Genomic DNA, 20,914 nt, shown 5'->3' on the forward strand with positions numbered 1-20,914 from the left:
CAACTGTGATAAAAGCTAAAACCACAAGAGGGCAGACTCTCCCTGTAAAAACAGTGGGACCATATGGCTGCATGATATAGGCTGAAAAGAGAAGGATTGAAGAATTCAGAGTCACAGACAGGCACACACCTCTCACAATGTGAGATTTTATAACTGCTCACATTATGTGAAGATGAGTTCAAATTCACGTTGAGCAGCATGTTTGATATCACGTCTCTCCACTAGGAGGAGGGTGTACATTAAAAAGCAGTGATATCTGTGAGGACACCAGGAGGAGTCCGCCCAGGGTTTCATATCAGGCATCAACTTCACCGGGTTTATTTTCGTGAAAAAAGCTGAATTTATCTCATGTCTGTTCTGCATTCAAGCAGTGCACTCATCTACACGGTGTGTCAGGAGCTCCATACCTCTCATGAGCCTAAAAGCAACAACAAATATCCAATAAGGAAATTATAGAATAAGATGTTTTTCTTTGATTTCAAGGTTCAAATTCCTAACAGTGTTTATGGTAATAGAGACATATTTTTGTTACAAAGGGAAACATATTAGATTCAGTGATTATAAACTAGGAAATCAAAGGGGTTCCAATATCAGCTGTCACTAAATCTGTCACTTTGGATACTGGGCATAGTCTATTATATTTTGCTCTCTTGCATTGACTCCTGTTGCTTGAAACGGTCATACTGTAAGCGTGGGTACATTACATGTTTGAAGACATAGGAATTCTCATTTCTCTGTAGTACTTTATTTATATAGTTAATATTATTTCTCTATTGTAAGTTTTTAACTGTGGATATGGCACTTTTTAATAACGATATGTTTCTTGTGGGCCAGCCCTCTGCATTTTGTCAAGCAGTTATGTTCTCTCTTTTTCGAGTGGTGTTTCTATACATTTTCCCATAAATCTGAGGGTAATAAAGCTTTTGGCTCTTGTTGTTAGTGCCAGTGTTATTTGGTAGTGAACTGGTCTGAAACACAGTTTTGGCATTAAACAAAAAAATACAAAAGCAGACATTCACATGCACATGTAGCTAAAGTGCCAAGGGCACAGAGGTGTCCAGGACCGGTCTGAGCGTCACAGGCAAAAGGTTAATTCACCTGATTACATTTAACAACATGACTGCCATCATCAATCGACACAGCCTGACATAGTGGCATTTCACTGAGGCCACATGGTGACCGGCTGGCATTTGAGATGCACTAAGAACAGAGAAGCCAAGGCCTGAATCCAAATCGTGTGTGTGTGTGTGTGTGTGTGTGTGTGTGTGTGTGTGTGTGTGTGTGTGTGTGTGTGTGTGTGTGTGAAGCATTGGAAAAATTTATGAAAGGGGAAATATAAATATAGTGGGCTACTGGAACTCATAATCTCAGTTAGGGAACGACTCTTTCATTGTCCTAAAGTCACTGCATTTTGACATGCTTCCTTCTCTGATAGGTACCTAAGCAACTGTAACTGTAATGTAAATGTTGTGCAGCAATATGCACAATACACAAACCTGATGGTGAAGCTGGACTATAAGTAGCAAGCATTTACAGTATCTTGATGCATTCTCAATCATCCAGGTAAGTAAATCTCCAGAAAGTTGATTCTGTTCATCTTGATGTAGCGTTTTGTGGGAGAAACGTTTCGTCACTCATCCAAGTGACTTCTTCAGTCTCAGCTGACTGCAGGTTTCCCCAAATCTTATAAACAGTACATTTGCATAATTACTGAAACCAGCCCACTGGGAGGTCAGTTCCTTAATCTTAATTATGCAAATTCTCATGACCATTGATCAACAACCACTGACCAAAACCCACTGATCAAAGACCACTGATCAATTGCTAAAGGGTTGAATTTTGCTGTCACACCGAGACAAATCCCCCTAGTGGAGCTGATCACAGCCACAGAAACAGCAATTCGTAACAACAATATTGCAGAAGTGTAAGCAGGGCAACTGCGGACGAAAGTTTCGGCCTGTCTCAGCAATGCAAAGCCCCCAGCATCCAATATCACCATGAAGGAGAGGAAGGCACTCACATCACTTAGTGATGACAACAACATCATCCTTCCGGCAGACAAGGCTAGGTGCACAGTATTGCTAAAACAGAAAGACTATCATGAGAAAATTTTGTCACTACTCAGTGATGAAAATACTTATGAGCCCCTGAAACGAGACCCAACGAGACACAGAAGAGCCACCTCGTCAGGCCAGGACTCTGCAGTCTATTTACACCTACAGGCCAGTGGACACTCTTCCAAGGATGAGGATGTGCACATCTTGGACAGGGAGGAAAGCTGGTTTGAGCGCGGAGTCAAGGAGGCCAATTACGTGAAAAGGGAAAGACCATCTCTGAATCGAGGAGGGGGCCTAAGGGTACATCTTTTGCCATCTTGGATGAGTGATGAAACGTTTCTCCCACAAAACGCTACGTCCAGATGAACAGAATCAACTTTTGGAAAAGCATTTACAGTAGTTCATTTACACCATTGATAAAAACCTGCACAGTCCAAGCTAGTTCAAGCTCCTCTTCCAGTGTGGAAATCATTATAATCGCTCAAACTTGCAATAATGAAAGGGAATAGAGGTGGGCAGAACGATCCAAATATCGATAGTATTGATGCTAACATTGGTACTGGATTGATACTAGCATGATAGGATTGATACTTTGTGGAAAAAAAAAAACATTTTTCACTATGAAAAACGTCTACGTGTCACCTGTGGAACTCTCTCCCACTGAGCATAAGATCTCTGGACTCAGTAGCTTCTTTCAAAAACCAACTAAAAACTCATCTTTTTAGAATTGCATTTTGTTAACTGTGGTCTGTTTTGTTTGTTATCCTTGTGTGAAGCACTTTGTGATCTTTTATCTAGAAAGTTGCTATATAAATAAAGTTTTATTTACTTACTTACTTACCTGTATCGCCTAGTTTTTGTTTTTTTCACAGCCAGTCATATTCTAACAATAGAAGCTTATCCAAAGTGTTTGAAAAACGGGCACATTTACATTCCAGGTTTTCAAAAAAAATAACGCACTTTTAGAATAGGTGAAAAACTGGAAGGTGTGTTTTGTTGCGTGTTCTAATTATTGTGGAAAGTATAAATCACTGTGATGTGATGGACATTAAAATGTGCTGATGACTTGCAAATTTATGATCAACTCATAAATCATGACACACTGCTCTCCCTTACTTTAAACTGACAAAGGCAACTTGTGTATTGGTATTGGCAGTACTGTATTTACTTGGTATCGGATGTATTCCAAATTCTGCAGCATCACACAGCACTATCAAATGGAGCCATCTTTAATGACTGGTTCCTCTTGCAGGTTACACATTATCCACAAGCAGCGGCTCATCAAAGAAGTGACATCACGGCAGGTGTTTTCATTTGCATGTCGCGTACATGACAGATAATAACCCCACTGTGCATGTCGTCCACTTTTGCATATTATTGTCTGCAGTGTTTACATTTTTCGCTCATTTTCATCCATACCAATTTATTTATAGAAGATACTCCCACTGGATTTCATGTGATGTAGCCATCACTGTATATTATACACTTTCAGACAAGCCTTGTTTATCCTATGTGTGGGAAAAGTGCCGTGGCTTAGATCGTGAGACTGCAGGGCCTGAGTGGCAGCTGTCCAGAGAGAGGGTGGTGGAGCTCAAAGGGATTATCGCACTATTGAGTCAAGAGCTCTTGATCCCCACCTTGTAGCTAGCTTCATGTGCTTCAACTGCCGTGGCTCACCCTGCAAGTGAATAAACAATCAGTGTACCTCTGCACCTCAGCCTTACTGGCATTGACACATGGACTGTAAATCCACACACTGTAATGCTTACGCCTACATATACAATCTGATCTTTAAAGTTCCAGTCGTCTGGGGAACAAAGAGCCTGAGAAAGTCCACTACTGCCGCGTCCTGCACACATACAAGAGTTAAAAAACAAATTCTAAACATTGATTTTTAACTTTCTGCTGAAGTCCTGAAGACAAAGCTTAGTAGATTTTTTTTTTAAATTGAAGCTCTGCAACATAAAGCAGCTATAATTTAAATATTGCAGCAACTCTTTGAAGCTAGAAAAAAAATAGTCCAGTAATTATGTTTAATTTTCTTTGCTCATGCTAATCAATTTCCAGTTGCAAATGAATTGGACAGTTTGCCTTGCAGGTAGGAGGCAACCTTTCAAACTGACTGCAAAGCCATTTAACACTGACCATTTTAAATTTTGTCTTTAGGGACTTTAGTAAATGACCTGTTGATTCATCTACTATTCATAGAAACCTCATCAGAAATTGTCTCAATAGAAGGGTAGAAAAGATAGAAAAGGCTGAGGCTTGCCAAGTTACACAAGAACTGGACTGAAAATCAGTGACAATAGGCAATCAAATACATTTTTGATCATCAACATTGAGTTGACAGTCAGGAGAAAGGTACAACAGTGATTGTCTGCAGCCATCTGTAGACCACGGTCATGGTGTGGGGCTGCATTTCAGCCAGTGGTGTTGGAGCTCTTGCAAAGCTGATGGAAATATGAACACTACAGGATGGTATGTTCCTGTCTGATCCAACGTGCAATACTGTCTAGAAAGCATCTTATTGGCAACACCTTGATTTTTCAGCATAACAATGATCCCAAAAGAAGTAAAAGCATACCTGAATAGAACATCATAGAGTGGGACACTATCAGTTATGGATCGGCCCCATCCCAGAGCCTGCATCGCAACATTATTGAAGCAGTGTGGTGTCACCTTTACAAAGAATGGAATAAAAGGCAGCTGAGATCCAAAGAAGAGCTTTGAATATCCTTCAAGCAGAACTCTTCCTGAAGACTAGAAGCAAGCGGCCTAAAAGAGTGCAGGCTGTGTCAAACTTATTAGAACTGCACAAACTAAAATAAAGGCAATATTTTGGTGGATTCATGTCCTGTATTATTTAACTTTGTACGTAAGCTGTGCATTATATTCATCACCTCAAGCAGGCTGTTGTTACATTACACTTACTGTAGTGTTTCTTCTCAGCCCGTTTTGTTATGCATTCAGGATGCCCGCCCTCCAACCCCACCCCCCTCTGCCGTATTAGCAGACTGATCTGCGAAGAGGAAGTCTATCCCTGTTCTCACTTCCCTTGTTAAAGAATAACTTCATAAGCATCGGTTAAAAGAATAAACCCTTTATGCAAAGGCCACGGACGCCAGTGCACGATATGGTGTGACAGTGGGAGGGTGTGACAGAGCTGTGTTTATGTAACTTGTATGACTGCCTCTTTGTGCGAGTTATTGGCCCCTGGGCTCTAATTAGAGCTTAGGGGTGTTGAGCTATCTCAGGTTGGCTCATTGTAACTCAATCCTGACCTCAGAAAACTACATACACGAACTCCAGTCTTGTTTAAAAGGGTTTTTTTTCCTTCTTTTATTTTGTTTTTGAAGCTTCAGGCTGTGGCAGATTACAGCTGCATTTCAACATGAGCTATTTATAAAGGTTATCACATCCAGAGAACGAACAAGACAAAATGCCATGTGTGTTGGTAGCTTTAGGTGTTTTCCTGTAGCATGGCATGTCACAGAGGGGGGTTTCTGCTGATTAAAAATTGATGAGCAGCTGAGTGCCATGTAGCCTGAGCCGAGCATTCCTGCAGTCTTTCATGTTGTGTGTGTGTGTGTGTGTGTGTGTGTGTAGGCTGAGCTTGAGACACAGGCTGTAGCTGCGCTATTGTGAAGGTATCATATATACTAAAGATCACATTTCACCCGCTGTGTCTGTGTGTTTAAAGGGAAAAACGCGAGAGAGCTCAGAAATAAGATTTAAAATCCATCTTCACATGTTTCTGGTGTCATTATTGCTTACTTTTTGTGCGCCATCCATGTACTGACCTGAGAAGTATTTTCCTTCCTTCCTGTTTCCGATTACAACATTCATCTGTTAAAATAGTGGACCAGATCCAAAGTTATTGTTATCTTTAAAAAAGGATAATGATGCAATTTTTGTAATTTTCCTCTGTTCACCCATTGAATATATTTTTATTTAAATAGTGCCACAAATGCAACAGCATAAACTAAGCTAAAAGCGTACAATAATACAGAGAAAACCCCAAGAATCAAGAGTGGGAAGGAAAAACTCCCACTCATAGGAAGTGACAAACAAATGGGAGACCACACACAGGCTTTTAAAGACTGTAAGACACATTTAATGAAAATAAGGTAAAGCAACTTAAACACAAGTTAAAGGACATAACAGCCATAACGGAAACTTCCAAATAAACATAACACGTGCCAGAGGGAGCCAAAAGCCAGCCACCCTGGTTCAGTCAAGGTGTCTTTATATACACTGGGACTGGCCTCTCAGGTGTGCTGCATCAATAATTGGGTCAGCTCCACCTACCTGCAAGAAACAGGAAAAGGAAAAAGAAAAAGAAAAACACAAGGCCAGCCCACTGGCCGTCACAATGAAGAAACTTAAACAAGTCCAGTCACTTTTCTTTCCAAGCTCCTTAGATTACAATGACCTGGATGACTGAAAACCTTCACAGACTATTCTGAAAGGATTCCACAATTTGTAGATGCATTGTTTGCAGATTAGAGAGTACAGCCCCGTCTGCTTCACAATTCATCCTGCTACTGCTTAGACCAGCAGTCAAAATCATCAATAAACAGCAGTTGGTTCCACTGGTACCATCGCTGTCAGGGTGCTGGGTCTTTTGAGTTTGACTTTGTGTTTTTGTGACCCTCTGTATTACAATCATGGTTTAAGTTCAGGTTTTATAGTTTAGCCTCGAGTCTAGTTCTTTCTATGTTTGAGTTTTCTGGTATTCCCAGTTTATGGTTTGTCTGAGGTTCCTCGTGTGTGTTTGTCTCACCCCTGTGCCGCTTGTGAGTCCGTCACGTCATCTGTGTTTACGTCGCCCTGTGTGTGTGTCTTTGAATTTTATCTCCCGTTCCTGTTTGTGTCCCCCTCCTTGTTTTTCATTCCATGTCTCTCCTGTCTGTCATGTGCATCAATGTGTGATCTCCCCAACCCGTCATGTCTCTCCTCTCTCCCTCCCTCCGTGTCTCGTCTCCCTTAACTGTTTCCATGTTTCCATGTCTCTTTGTGTCTCCTCCCTATGTCTCCCCAGACTGTCTTGTTCCTATGTACGTTCCTTCCTTCTGGCCCTGGTGTCTGAGTCTGTGTTTTATTTTGACAGTCTATCGTCCAGTGTTTAGTGTGTTTAGTTTTGCTTTCCCCATCTCTTATGCCTATTCATTCCAGCTGTGTTCCCATGCATTTCCACTTTCCTTGTTTTCTCTCAGTGTATATATTTTGTCTCTGTCTCCCTCAGTTCCTTGTCGGTGCATCCGTTTACACTCCCTCATGTCTCCATGGTATTTCCAAGTATTTAACAGTATTTAGTTTTCCCAGTTTAGGTTTTTCATGATTTGTTCTTCGATTAATTTGGTTTCCCTGTTTTGTTCATGTATGTTATCAGCCACAATAAATGTCTTGTTTTTTTGTTAAGTCTAGTCCATTCTCCTTTGTCTGAAATTTGAGTTGTATAGAAGAAAATGTTGATAATTCCCAAACACTTAATTCAATACTTTTGTTAAGTGTAAAAACTGATGGATCCAGCTGTAGCTAACTGAGATGTCACTGGTCTGGTTTACTCAAATCAGCTGGGTCTTGCACCTAGCCACAACACAGTTTCTTTGTTCTGTAACCAGTTAATCTTCACAGCATCACATTCATTTAAAAAAAAAAAAAAAAAAGATTTAATCCAGTGCTTGTTCATGCAAAATAAAGAATGTGGAGTTAGACCCTCATTACTTACACTGGGGTATACCATACCTGGTCTATGGCCAGATTTCTGTGAGTCCCCCAGAGCATGTTGTGCACTAGTGATTGACTTATAGAGCGAAAGAGAAAAATCTCTTTTAATGTTTTCACTCATTTACCAATACTTTATAAATCGGCCTCTATCCATTATTAATAATATCATTTTAGTAGCCAGGTTGTCGAAAAATACTTGGCAGGATCTTTTACTACAACTGGCAACAACAGCGGTATTTTTCACAACCTGGCAATCCAAAACTGTTCGTCATTTATAGACAACCAGTGAGATGCAGTAACATCAACTCTTTCAATAATGAATCTTTAAGTTAAAACTTCCGAGCCTGTGACTTTTGAGGAAGTAATGGCAGCCAAACATTTCCAATTTACATGTTTAAGCTGACTAAAGCTACACTGGAGACCATTTCCTGCTACGTACCAGGAGTGATACTTAAGAGATCGAAAATTTAATTTCCCTCCACATTTTTTTTTCTTAAGTGAGCCTCAGCCTGAAGTCATGCATCTTGAACATCACTTTGCGGGATACCGAGAAGCTTGGCGCACGGCATAATTGACAGTGAGGTAACAGCGGCATCAACCTGGAGAAGAATAAGCCGCTCTGAATGGTGCTTTTTGCTGCAGAGCCTCAAGCAACAAATTGTGTCCACTTGAAATGCACCATTGATGAAGAGTCTATGTGTAAGAGAGAGAGAGAAGGGGGAAGAGAAAGAGAGGGAGAGAGCGAGGGCGACCACACAGTAAACGCACAGCTCCTATGGCAGATCCGTTCCGCTTCACTATCACGCAGTGAACAGTTTTTTGGCTCTGAAAGAAGAGCTGCAAAAAAAAAAAAAAAAAAAGCAGTTGGAATACCAGTCGTGGGGCTTTTTTGTTTTTTGGTCAGCAGTTGTCGGAGTTTGCGCCGCAGTGATGACCAAGCGCTCTTAGCGGGTTAGGAGTGGAGGAAGACGTCCGTTTGCCGTTTGCTGTCGCCTTGTCCGCTGGACTAACATCGCATGGGGACATGAGCAGTGTGGATCCATCCTCTAACAAACTGTTGACTTTCAATCAGCGGTAAAAAAAAAAAAAACAACAAAACAAAAAAACAACCTAAATCCCACTCATACCTGTGTGAATGCCGCTCACTCATCTGTTGATTGCATGCTATCGTATCTCCTCCAGCACTCGCATATTTTACGCAGCTGAACGCAAATTAGGCTGGAAACACCTGCTCTGGTGTCTTCCAGCGTTGTCACCATTTGTCGGTGCGCATTGGCACCTGCTAGATCCGCGACTTGTTTGTGCACTAACTGACAGGTTTTGGTCGAGTTCTGGCTACTTTACGTGTGAGGTGCATGATTTATCGGTCTTTGCTCGTTTACTTCTGTTAACTAAAAGCGCCGCTGAATCCACAAGTCTCCAGTCTGGAAGTAAAAAGCTTCTCAACGTACAGCTTTTAATTAACGAATTACTGTCGTTAGTTTTAAAAAATTAAAAACAAACAGAAGCAAACCAAATTGGTTCATTTATTTTCTTTCATTTTTGCCCGAGAGAACAGACATCACAGGCGCTATGTGCATGGAAAAATGTGAATTATTCATAACCTGCTTTTCAGTTCAAGGTGTGGAGGTGCATTCGGCATTCTGGCTTTGTGTCAGTATAACATATGTGAGACACACAGAAGGCAGGCATCTGGCTTAAGCTGAGCAGCTGAGTTTAGATGTAGTCCAAGGCTGCTTACTGTGTGGAAGCTCATTTCCAGCTTCTTCTTCTTCTTCTTCTTCTTCTTTTTTACAGATGGGAAATGCCACCGCTGCGGCTCTTTTAGCAGCTTAAAAGGGAAAGCTTTGGGCTGCAGTGACAGCTGAACACAGAGACTGGGTGTATAGGAAATACTCTGAGGTGCCAGCAGCATACTGCAGCGTTTGTGTGAAGATGACTGTGAAATGTCCATTCTTAAAATGATTTCTAACATCGCTGATCTGGATTTTTTTTTTTTTTTTTTTTTTTGCCCCATTTTGTGTGATTTCTGCATCATCTTAGCTTTCAGTGATCACTCTTGCAAATTGTGACTTAGTTTTATTGGGAATAATTCATAAGTCCTTATAGAAAAGTTAATGAGTAGCAGTTACTTTGCATACATATACTGTAGTGTGCTATGCAGCTCTGTCAGTAACTTCACTTTGATATTTACATGCAAATTTTCTATATCACATCCTGGAGTGCACAATAAGAAATTATAATTGGGATAGTGAATGCTTAATTGACAAATTAGTTTAAGGAATTTCTCATACTACCCAAAAATAGTCTTCCAGTTGGTAGTATAACATCATATTTTTGCAGTAATTCCTAATATTTATAGTTTTTCTTCATGTGTTGTTAGACAGCCTGTGTCGGAAAGCCTTCAAAAAGTAACATTATTTCTGAATTGTGTACCAGCTAATGGATATTTTATGTCGGCCCCAAAAGTCTTTTGTTTGGCATTGTTCCTGCTCCTGTTGGCATCTTTTTCTCTCATAAACAAATCCCATTTTGTTGTGATTAAAGAGTCACACAGTGCTTAATGTAATAGGAAAAAATGACTGGTTTAGTCTCGTGGAGCAGTTGGAGGTTTCGTGTGATGGGTGTACTCTACATTTCACTCCATTTCAAAGGCTGCTGTCCATTGTCTTGTGACAGAAACCACAATTTCCAACCTCTCCTGTACTGCATTACTGAGGGCAGCACTTGAGTAATGAATATCCATCTTACCTTGTTCGTTTCGAAGCGATTTCTCTTTGCTCTGAGCTTTCAAAGTCATTTTGCTTTGGCTAACAGCCATTATGCTGCTGGAAAGTGATTGTCTGGACTGCTGTGGTGCAGAGTTCAAGCTATGATGTCTAAACATATGGGTGGCTTCAAATGCAGGACTATAATTTCAGCTGTGCTATATCTCAAAACCATGTAATGACACACCATGTCAGGAGAGTGAGGTAGCTTGATGGGCTTACAGCCAGTCATACAAGCCTGAAAGTGGACTAGCTGCTCTGATGCAAACAAGGTGATGTGAAGCAGATGTAAAGTTCATCATGTACACACTTTTAGTACACTGCATTACAGGCACAGACAGTAGGGGTGGGGGGATGGTATATAGATTAACTATCTATATTGATTTCAGAGTTAATGTTGTTATGAAATATATAAATACACTCACTGGTTACCTTACCGGATACACTTTACCAGTACACCTTAGTTGGACACCTTTTAGTTACCAAACTTCCTTAATTCTATGTGCTCGAAACATTCCTTATACATGATCATGACTGACATGATGGCATCACACAGTTGCTCCAGATTTCTTGGCTGTACATCCATGATTTGATCTCCTGTTCCAACACGTTCTATTAGAATGTGATCTGGTGACTATGGAGGCAGTTTGAGTAAAGTGAACAGACTGTCATGTACAGGAAGGCAGTGTGAGATGATTTGAGCTTTGTGACGTCGCACATTATCCTGCAGGAAGCACCCACGAGAAGATCTGTACACTGTAGTCATAAAGGGACAGACATGGTTAGCAGCAATACTCGGATAGGATGTGGTGTATAAGAGTGGGGTTTAAAGTGTGCCAAGAAACTATTCCCCACACTATAACACCACCAGCACCAACCTCAACCTTTGCTATAGAAGGCAGAATGGAGCCATGCATTCCTGTTGTTTACAACTGATTCTGATCCTACCATGTGAATGTTGCAGCACAACTCGATACTAATCAGGCCCTGCAGCCTTTTTCCTTTTCCTTTTTTCTTCTGTTGTCCAATTTTGGTGACCCCACATGAACCATAACCTCAGTTTCCTGTTCTTAGCTGATAGGAGTGGCACCTGGTATGATCTTCTCCTTCTGCAGCCCATCTACTTCAAGATTCGACATGTTGGGATGCTTTTCTGCATACCTTGGATGTAGCCAGTGGTTGAGTTAGTATTGGTTCGTTATCGACTTAAGGCAGTTTGGTCATTCTCCTTTGACTCCTATGGTCAATAAGGCATTTTTACCCAGAGAACTGCTGCTCACAGGATTGTACAGGATGTAGAACTGGCAACCTTGAAGCCACATTCAAATCTCCTTTTTTTTCATTCTTCTGCTTCTTCTGTTTGAATTTCAACAGGTCGTCCTTTGCTATGTCTACATGTTTATATGTACTGAGTTGCTCCCATGTGATTGGCTGAAAGAATAGCTATATTAACAATCAGTTAAACAGGTGTACCTTATATTTTGCCAGTGAGTATGTGTATAAATTGGAATATACTTGAAATCCTGTCTGTGTTACACTCCTGCAGCTCTGTTCTCTGACAGGTACATGTTCCTCATCACATTCAGGGCACTTCACTCCCGCAGCTTGTTCCACCTCTCTAATAGTTTGTTAGCACAGCATGAATGTTGCTTATCTGTTTGGTCTGACTGAAACCACATTGAGCACAAACAAGTAACCGGCTACACCTCACACATGTGTTAAAATACCTTTCATTTTACAAGTGTTTTCCAGAACATACGAAGATGTAGTCTCGGTCTGGCAACAATGTTTTTCCCTTTGAGCATTATGGAGGTTATGAGATTTTGAAAAAAATAAACAAATCAAAATAAGTCAAAAAATATCAGTTGTAAAGATTTGATTACTCTGCATGCAGAACCACTTGTACATGCATCTTTCGCACAGTTCAGCCCTAACTTAAAATATGAGAATCGTCATTGGAAGCACCAAACTAATAAAATGAACAAAATGAGCTTCAGTGGGAGATGCAGTGGTTCTCATTAAGGAGATGGTTGAGGTAATTTCACCTAATCACCTTCCTCCAAGATAGAGTCCCTTTCATGACCCTCTCTCTCAGAGGTACAGTGAAGGGCAGCAACTCCCATTATGGGCAGAAAAACCCACGGCACATATAGTTGAAGGTATTGTTGTGCTGGACCACTTTCTTAATCGCATCTCTGTAGAAGAGGCAAGAATGAGGGATGGGAGAGTGTAAGGAGACGATGATGGATACATCCTGTAGTACACACACACACACACACACACACACACACACACACACACACACACACACACACACACACACACACACAAATGCAACCTTTAAGCCTGAGTGGGCATTATGTATTAACAGCCCTACATCTCCCTTTAGCTTGTCTGCAGAGACAAATAAACCTTACCACAGAGTGAGGAGTTAAATGGAGGTAAAAGGGAAATAGAGGGTGTTGGCCAAAAAGGAAGAGGAGGCTAAACATGGGGGTCATAATAGGCAATCGTGGTACATGATACACAGTAACACAAGATATTCAAAATGTGGAAGGTGTACAGTTAATAGCACACTGTTATTCACTGAATCAAGCTGAGCACCCATCAGCTAATCGGTTGAGTTAGCTTTCAGGAACAATGGCTAATATTTTGGGGCTTCTGGTGTCGCCGGTGGATCTCTAGGTGAGGACTTCCTGTACCATTGTTTTCTATGCAGATGACTTTTGAAAAACTAATAAAAGGCAGCAGCATCGTGAGACTATATATGGTTTTGATGCCAGAACTTAGTAGAGAAATCCTTGTTCACAGCTGTAAGATTCTTCTGGTAGTCTGTCACCAGGTTTGCAGACATCCCTGGAGGGATTTTAGCCCACTCCTCTTTACAGAAACTCTATCAATTCTTTTGGTTTCAGCGTAGTGTGTTCCCAGTGATGTTCCTGGTGACTGTCTCTAGTCCCTTCAAATCATTAACAAGCTCCTGCTGTGTAGTTTTGGATTGATCCATCACCTTTATCATGATCATCCTCGTCCCAAAAGGCGAGATCTTGCATTGATCTCCAATTTAAAGGCAATTGATCATTTTATACTTCTTTCATTTTTGAATAATCGCGTCAATAGCTGTTAAGTTCTCGCCAAGCCTCTTCGTGAGTGTCTTTTAGCCCATTCCAGTGTTGTGCAGGTTTGGTTGTAATCTGTGTGACACGTGTACAAAGCCAGTCAGAATATCAACCAAACATCCAGAAAAAACAAAATAAAACACTTTCTATCCATTAAAATGAAACTATCATAAATATTAGAGACTTCTTATCTCTGGAAGTGAGAAATCTTATAAATTCGCCAGGGGATCAAATAATTATTTCCCCCCACAGTGGAAATAATAATTTGGCAATTGCAATCTTTATGTTTTTTCCTTATTGTGGATTGTTTACTGCACCCAGTATGATCCCGTTCAAATGTGATTGGTTATCAGAAGATGGATTACCCCTTGCCTTCTAATCCTAATCTCATAAGTTAAATGTATAAAATCATGAAAGCCTTTAAAGATTTAAGCAGTTCTGTGATAGGTCACACACACTTGTGCTTGTGTTTGAACAATTTGTCCTGAAGCACCAGCTAGCATACTGTACCGATGAGAACATGCAACTTCAGTTTTCACACAGTTGCTGCGTGACAGCCGAATAACTTTAACTCCACACAAACTTCCTCCCCAAGAGTTATATCTGTAGTGTTACTGCAAGTTGTGAGATATTTGCCCAGATCCGTGTGTACTCAGTGCGTATGCTTGTAAAGAAAAACATGTCTCATATGTGAGCATGAACTGGTACTGTAGCAGCATCCATCTATCCAGCTCTCTATGTTCAGTCTAATCTTATAAAATTCTATAGACAGAGAGGCATTGTTTCTGCCACTCTTCTCTTCTTTCTGGAACTTCTCTGATTAACATTTGAGGAAGGGAATGACACTGCACGGCATGACGAATTGCACTGCACATCTATTTGGCAGTGCCATTGCTTCATAAATGGTTTTATTGCTAATGGGATTTAACTAGATTCTTATGACATTTAGCATTCCAAAGAAATAAAGCGTCACAAAGGGAACTTTGAGAACACTGCCTGCTGTGAATAGACAAATTAATTGATCGTTTTAGAATTCTACTGGGCTCGCTTTGTCTTTTCAATTCATCTTTAAGATTTGAGGCTTTTTAAATTGCTACTAAGAATATCTTCTACATGGATAACGTTGGATCGATAATAACACGATTGTCATGACTAAAAATAAGCAGTGATACATGGGTGTATCAGCAGTACTGTAGGGCAATTCAGTGCTGTCATACTGAGAGTCTCTTAGCAAAGTTTTTGTAGGGACGGAAAAAAATATTCGGTCTTTTGTGTGGAGCACCGAGTGTCAAACCTGACATTTATAATCACAAAAACACTTGAATGACTGACCAGCTTTCACTGTAATTTACTTACCACTGAGAGGAAAGAAATCCACTTGTTTACTTCCTCTCAGTGTTAAATGATGACATTCATGAAAGTGCAGTGTACGTGTTAAATATGTTATAGCTGCGAGTCCGAGCTATGCTGTGATAAGCTTAGTGACTCAGATCTCTTTTGCTATTGCTCTTTTCATCTATATCTCAACTAGAATGAAAATTGGAGAACTTACGCTTGTGCATGTTTTAGTGTTTTCAATTTGTCATCATTTTATTTTTCCTTAAACCAGAGAGAAAACAGCTCCTTATTTTCTGTCCCTTCTGTGCAATACTACTTTATGTCTCCATTATAATGCTTTTAGGACCAGATAAGGTTATTCATATTGGAGAAACACTTAAATTTTTTGTATTAGTATTTTTTTTAACTTTTACGTGTGCGTGCGTGCGTGCGTGCGTGCGTGTGTGTGTGTGTGTGCGCGCGCACTGGTTTGAATCTGTCCCTGTGTCAACTCTGTGCGAGTGTGTATCACCAGCAGTCATCTCTCCACACCAATCTCCATCTATCACTCGAGCCTAATTCAATCAGGACCCCCATCTCAATCAGAAGTGAGTTGGACACAGCTCCCGGGTCAGTCACTGTGCTGCTGGCAGCCACACCATACTGAGAAACAGACAGAGAAAAGAAAAGAAAACCATAAGAAGGAAAGACGCAATATGAATTTAATGCCAATGACCAAAAGGACAAGTAGGATAACTGAAAATGGAAAGAAGTGCCCTTTGGGTCATGGCAACCTTTTCGCTGACTCCCGCCTGAACTCTAAGAGTCTCACCTTTGTACCCCTGCCCTCTTCATTGCTTTCACCCGCCACCCCAGTTTCTGTTATTCCCCTCGGAACTTTTGATCCTACCTCTAAACAATATCCTGTGCAAAGGGCAAGAAGCAGTAGTTAAAATGGTAAATTTGGAAAGGGCAAATAATATAAAAGCACAGACAGCCCCACATAGAATTCCCATATTACAGTACACAGTTCACATTTACTAGTAATCCAATGTGAATACAAGCAGAAGATGATTACTTACCCATACTCATGTTGAAGGAGTGGCAACAAGTGGAAAATATGGATTTGATTTTTTTTTTTCTTTAGACACTCACTGGCCACTCGCCGTGAGAACTACCTTAAATCTTCAAGGCACAGATACAACATGGTGCTGGAAACATCCATCAGAGATTTTGGTACATGATGGCTCAGCAGCATCATACAGTTATTGAACATTTGTCAGCTGTGCATCCATGATGCCAACCTCCCATTGCATTACATCCCAAAGTTGCTCTATTAGACTGAGATCTGGTGATTGTGGGGGTTCTTTGAGTATAATTAACTTACTGTCATGCTCAGGTAACTACAGTGGGGCAAAAAAGTATTTAGTCAGCCACCGATTGTGCAAGTTCCCCCACCTAAAATAAATTCTTTACAAATCCTACCATGTGAATTCATGGATTTTTTTTTTCACATTCTGTCTCTCACAGTTGAAGTGTACCTCTGGTGCAAATTACTGACCTCTGTCATCATTTTAAGTGGGGGAACTTGCACAATCGGTGGCTGACTAAATACTTTTTTGCCCCACTGTAGATTGAGATGATCTGAGCTTTGTGACATGGTGTGTTATCATGCTGGGACAAAGGGATGGGATGCAACTATCCTCCAAACCATTAAACCACCAGCACCAGCCTGAACCTTTGATACAGAGCGGGATATCATGTTGTTTACACTTCTGTTGTTGACAGTGGTCTTCTGCTACTGTGCCCCATCTGCTTAATGGTTGATCGTGTTATGCAGTCAGAGATGCTATTCTGCATACCTTAGTTTGAGTTAGTGTCACCTTTCAAAGTCACTTAAATCACCTTTTTCCCCTCCTATTCTGATACTCAGTTTGAACTTAAGCAGGTTGTCCTGACCATGTTTCATGCCTAAATCCATTAATAAGCAGTGGAAGTAGCTGGTGAGTGTATAGTAAATACTTAATAAATGATATTATAGTCCTTTAGTGAGCATAGTGCATAAAAGAAGTAATAGGCAACTATGAATAATTAAATGGCTCTATCCTCTGGCAGCTCCACTGACCTAGTCACCCTGATTTTCCTACAATTATCCAGGTGGTGCTTAGATGAAAAGTGAGATAGTAGTGTGAGAGGAGCCAGCTCGTGGTGTGTTATAATGCATTGATAAATACTTAATACTTTGATAAAGCCAACTTGAAATTGTTTATATGTGACACAAGACTGACTGGTGGCTTGTGAGTATGGAGGACACGATGCATTAAGCGGTTAAGTGATGAGTACCAGTAGCCTCAGGTGGCTCCAATGACTTATTCTTGTAGTGTGATTCACTACTGCCTGTCCTCAAAGCATGTAGCTGAAAAGTGAGTGTTTCAAATGCAGTTGTCATTCAATAAATATTTAAAGCAGTAAAAGTACATACCTGAGACCATAGATATGCATAAATAAGCCAAAATATCTCACGGTGTGATGAAATAGCTGGAAATTTAAGCACATTGATGGGCAGGATCATTGTATCAGCGCACCCAAACATAGGTGTTAGCAGAGGAAAATAAGCAGGACGTGCATGTGGAAAGAGTTAGCAGGGTTAGGGTTACCTGTGGTCTCCAACTTCTCCATTCACGGGGCCTCGTAGGACTTTACCAATCAAGTCAGATAGCTCTTCTTTTTCTTTTTGGTCTTCCTCATCGGTGGAAAACACAGCTCAGTAACAGAAGCTAAAGAGGTTACCGAGTTGTGCAGACGCCTTCTTTGCATGCATTGCCTTGTAACCATGTACTGTTTGAATGTGAAGAATGGTGAGTCACACGCAAACACAAACAGGTGTTCTCTAGTAATACTATACTATGTATATTATGATAAAGAGACTGTAGAAAAACAGATGCTGCAACTGCCACTTGTGTATGAACGATGTCACAGTTTATGCATTGTATACGTATGTGATGAGAGCACATAGGACATGCATCTGAGTCTGACCGTTCCTCTGTGTTACAGCTCTGCCTCAGAGGACTTGGGATGCAGGCGTGGAGACTTCAGCAGGAAACACTATGGTTCGGTCGAGCTGGTGAGTCCCACCCACAGTGCGCTCACGTCTTTGTTGCTCTCTTTTGTTTCTCAGCATGAGCATCTCTTTTTCTTCTTTCCTCTCATCCTCATCATTGATTCTTCTGTTGATGACCTCCCCTCCCTCTCTCTCTCTCTCTCTCTGTCTGTCTTGCTCTCTCTGTCTTTCTCATTCCCTTCCCACTCCCTGTTGGCATGGATGGACAATAGAGGGGGACTGATGAGTCATGACATGCAGGGCGTGGTTCAGGGATGTGCTTTACCAGTGTGGATCACAACAGTTCTCCACTCAAAGTCATTTAATTCAATTTTGTTTTTATTAATAAAGCACAGTGTATTAATCTAATGGGATTTTAAAGTGTAAGGTAAACATCTTACGATAGTATAGGGACAGATCGGTTTGTGAGCAAGAGCTCTGCAACAGCAATGCAGGATGCTTTTTGCCTACCAGCCTCCAAACTTAATTCGTTTTGTTTTGATGCTGCTGGTGTAAAGCTGCGGCACAGTGTGTGTCTTTGTGGTTGATTACTAAGCTGTTGAGTCATTGTTGCCCTGGGGGAGCATGTGTGTAAGCGTACGCCCCTCCACTGTGAGCTGAGTCTGTACTTCCCGATAGCGCAGAGGGACAGGAAGTCCTAGGGTTTTCACGCAGCAATCGTACTTCCTACCAGAGACATATTGCGGGTTTGTCCATGAGTGTCGGGCACCACGTGCTCAGCAGATTAGTGATGAGGAGAAACCGCACTGTGCCTATCAGCACTAGCATACAGACAGTATGGACAGTGAAGTTGTGTGAGTGGAGGCTAGTATCCAGAAACTGTGAGTGTGAGACAGGGTGAGGTCACTAGCTTCAGTGACTTGTTGCAGCGGGTCAGTGGTGTCCTCTCATTTCATTACCTCTGCTACACCTTAAAATCGATTTCTCTAGCATTAGCTCGGACCGTCACTATGCGAAGCAAGGTAAAAAGTGACTCTGACCTAGCATCAGGGATTTAATAGTAGAAAAACAAAATATGTAGATTCCGTATTTAAATGTAATTTATAAACAGCCTTTTTAAAAATATGGATTGAGTTTCTCTGTGGGCAGAGATGTATTTGACTCATCTGAGACTGAAGTTTACAGCTCTTTTTTTAATTTAGCCAACTACATCCTAGAATATACTGGCAGGTTTTGTATTGATAACTACTGTAAAATCAATAATAAAATCTAACGATAGATTAAAGGTGGAATTTGACAAGTGATGCTAAAGAGCTTAAACTCAAATTGATGACTTCTAGCCTTCTTCTGCATTAGTCCAGTTTAGTTTTTACTGTAAGCCTTACCACAGATACTGCAGACTACTTAGTTCAGTAACCTCACATTAGCCCTTTGACCAATGCAACACAGTTGATCATTTGATATATTAGCAAAAACCCATCCCACGGGCAGTTTTTCCCATGCCGGCATCAAACTTGGTATGTCTTGATGCATGCTCAATCATCCAAATCCCAAAAGGTTGATTCGTTCATCTGAACAGAATCAACCTTTTGGGATTTGGGATCCCAAGATTTGGGAGTTTCACTACTACATCCAGATGAACAGAATCAACTTGGTATGGTTACATGAGCATGGCTCTTTCAGTGTAGCAAGCAAATGCCTGGAAAGATTCTCCTCGATCTCCCAGCTATCGTGACCCTTTATCCCCTTCAGTTCATGCCATGGAATTGTAAAGGGGCGTCAGATAGAAAATAAAAACCTGCCTGTTTTTGAAAATTAAACCCTATCATAAGCTTTAAATTATACATGTAACATGCCTATGAATGTGCAAACGCTATGTTCATTTTATGTACATAAAAATAGGAGTGTACACTCATAAACCATTGTTTTTATATGCTGATACAAAGACAGAGTACTTTTATTTGAAGTAAATATTTTAACCACGTAGATGTTAGAAATATTGGGATCTTAGATTGTACCAATCAGTCATCAGGAGGAGTTTGGGGATAAACCTACAGACATGCATACTCTGCAGTTATTATAGTATGATGATAACGGTTACGTCACAATATGAATTAATAACCATATAACTCAACAAGATAACCCTTCTTCTTCCTATCCACAATCTGTTACAGGCATGTGAAATAAAATGAAAATTGAATTTTCTTATACTTGTGGACCTCTATTTTAAACAATGAACTTGCAATCATCTGCCACTACAGAAAAAAAAAGCAATGCAAAGCAGTTCTGCTCGTTTTAGTTTTGTTATTTAGCCAAATGCTAAAATACAGAAACTGCAGCTTTATTGACATTTAAATGCATACAAAATGATAACAAGAAAAGAAATAATGATTTTCTGACCCACTTAAACCCCTTGGCTGCAACTATTTTGAATATTTTATTGATTTAATAGCATATGCTTAAAATAATTACCATGTTATGAAAGTCCAAAAAGTTGCAAATCCTGACATGTGAGATCTCAAATGTTTAAATAATGTCTTACATAATTGGTCTATAGTATAAAAAAATCTACTCACTGCCGTAAGATTACTAAGCAACATCACAGTGTATCTCTTGTGAAAGCTACAGTTTTCATTATAGAGTTAGGTGTCGGAACAATTTCTTAGCCAGGTGCAATGGCTAATTGCTCAGGTGTTCACGCTTTCCTGGAAACATCACAATGAGAAGGACAGAGTCCCTCTAGCTGCTTGCCTATTCTGCCAATTTCCATGCTAAGCTAAGCTAACTGGATGCTTGCAATTATAGTATTGTACTGTTGATCATCTCATCAGAGTCTGAGCAAAAAAAACAAACATTCATAAT

General features: G+C 40.5%; 1 protein-coding gene across 7 annotated transcripts in view; it reads left to right on the forward strand.

Moving 5' to 3' along the window:
- Positions 1–20,914, forward strand: part of garnl3 (GTPase activating Rap/RanGAP domain like 3) — a 79,267-nt gene that overhangs the window by 11,017 nt on the left and 47,336 nt on the right. For 6 of the 7 annotated variants that reach the window (XM_082542714.1, XM_082542713.1, XM_082542717.1 and 3 more), the window contains one exon: positions 18,046–18,115. In XM_082542714.1, the coding sequence (XP_082398840.1) occupies positions 18,046–18,115 (70 nt within the window). Of the gene's footprint in view, positions 1–7,991; positions 8,862–18,045; positions 18,116–20,914 lie in introns of those variants that run through there. The other variant, XM_082542716.1, reaches the window with a different exon arrangement.

This window comes from Aulonocara stuartgranti, assembly GCF_965226115.1.
Source record: "Aulonocara stuartgranti genome assembly, chromosome: 7".
Classification (NCBI taxonomy): Eukaryota; Metazoa; Chordata; class Actinopteri; order Cichliformes; family Cichlidae; genus Aulonocara; species Aulonocara stuartgranti.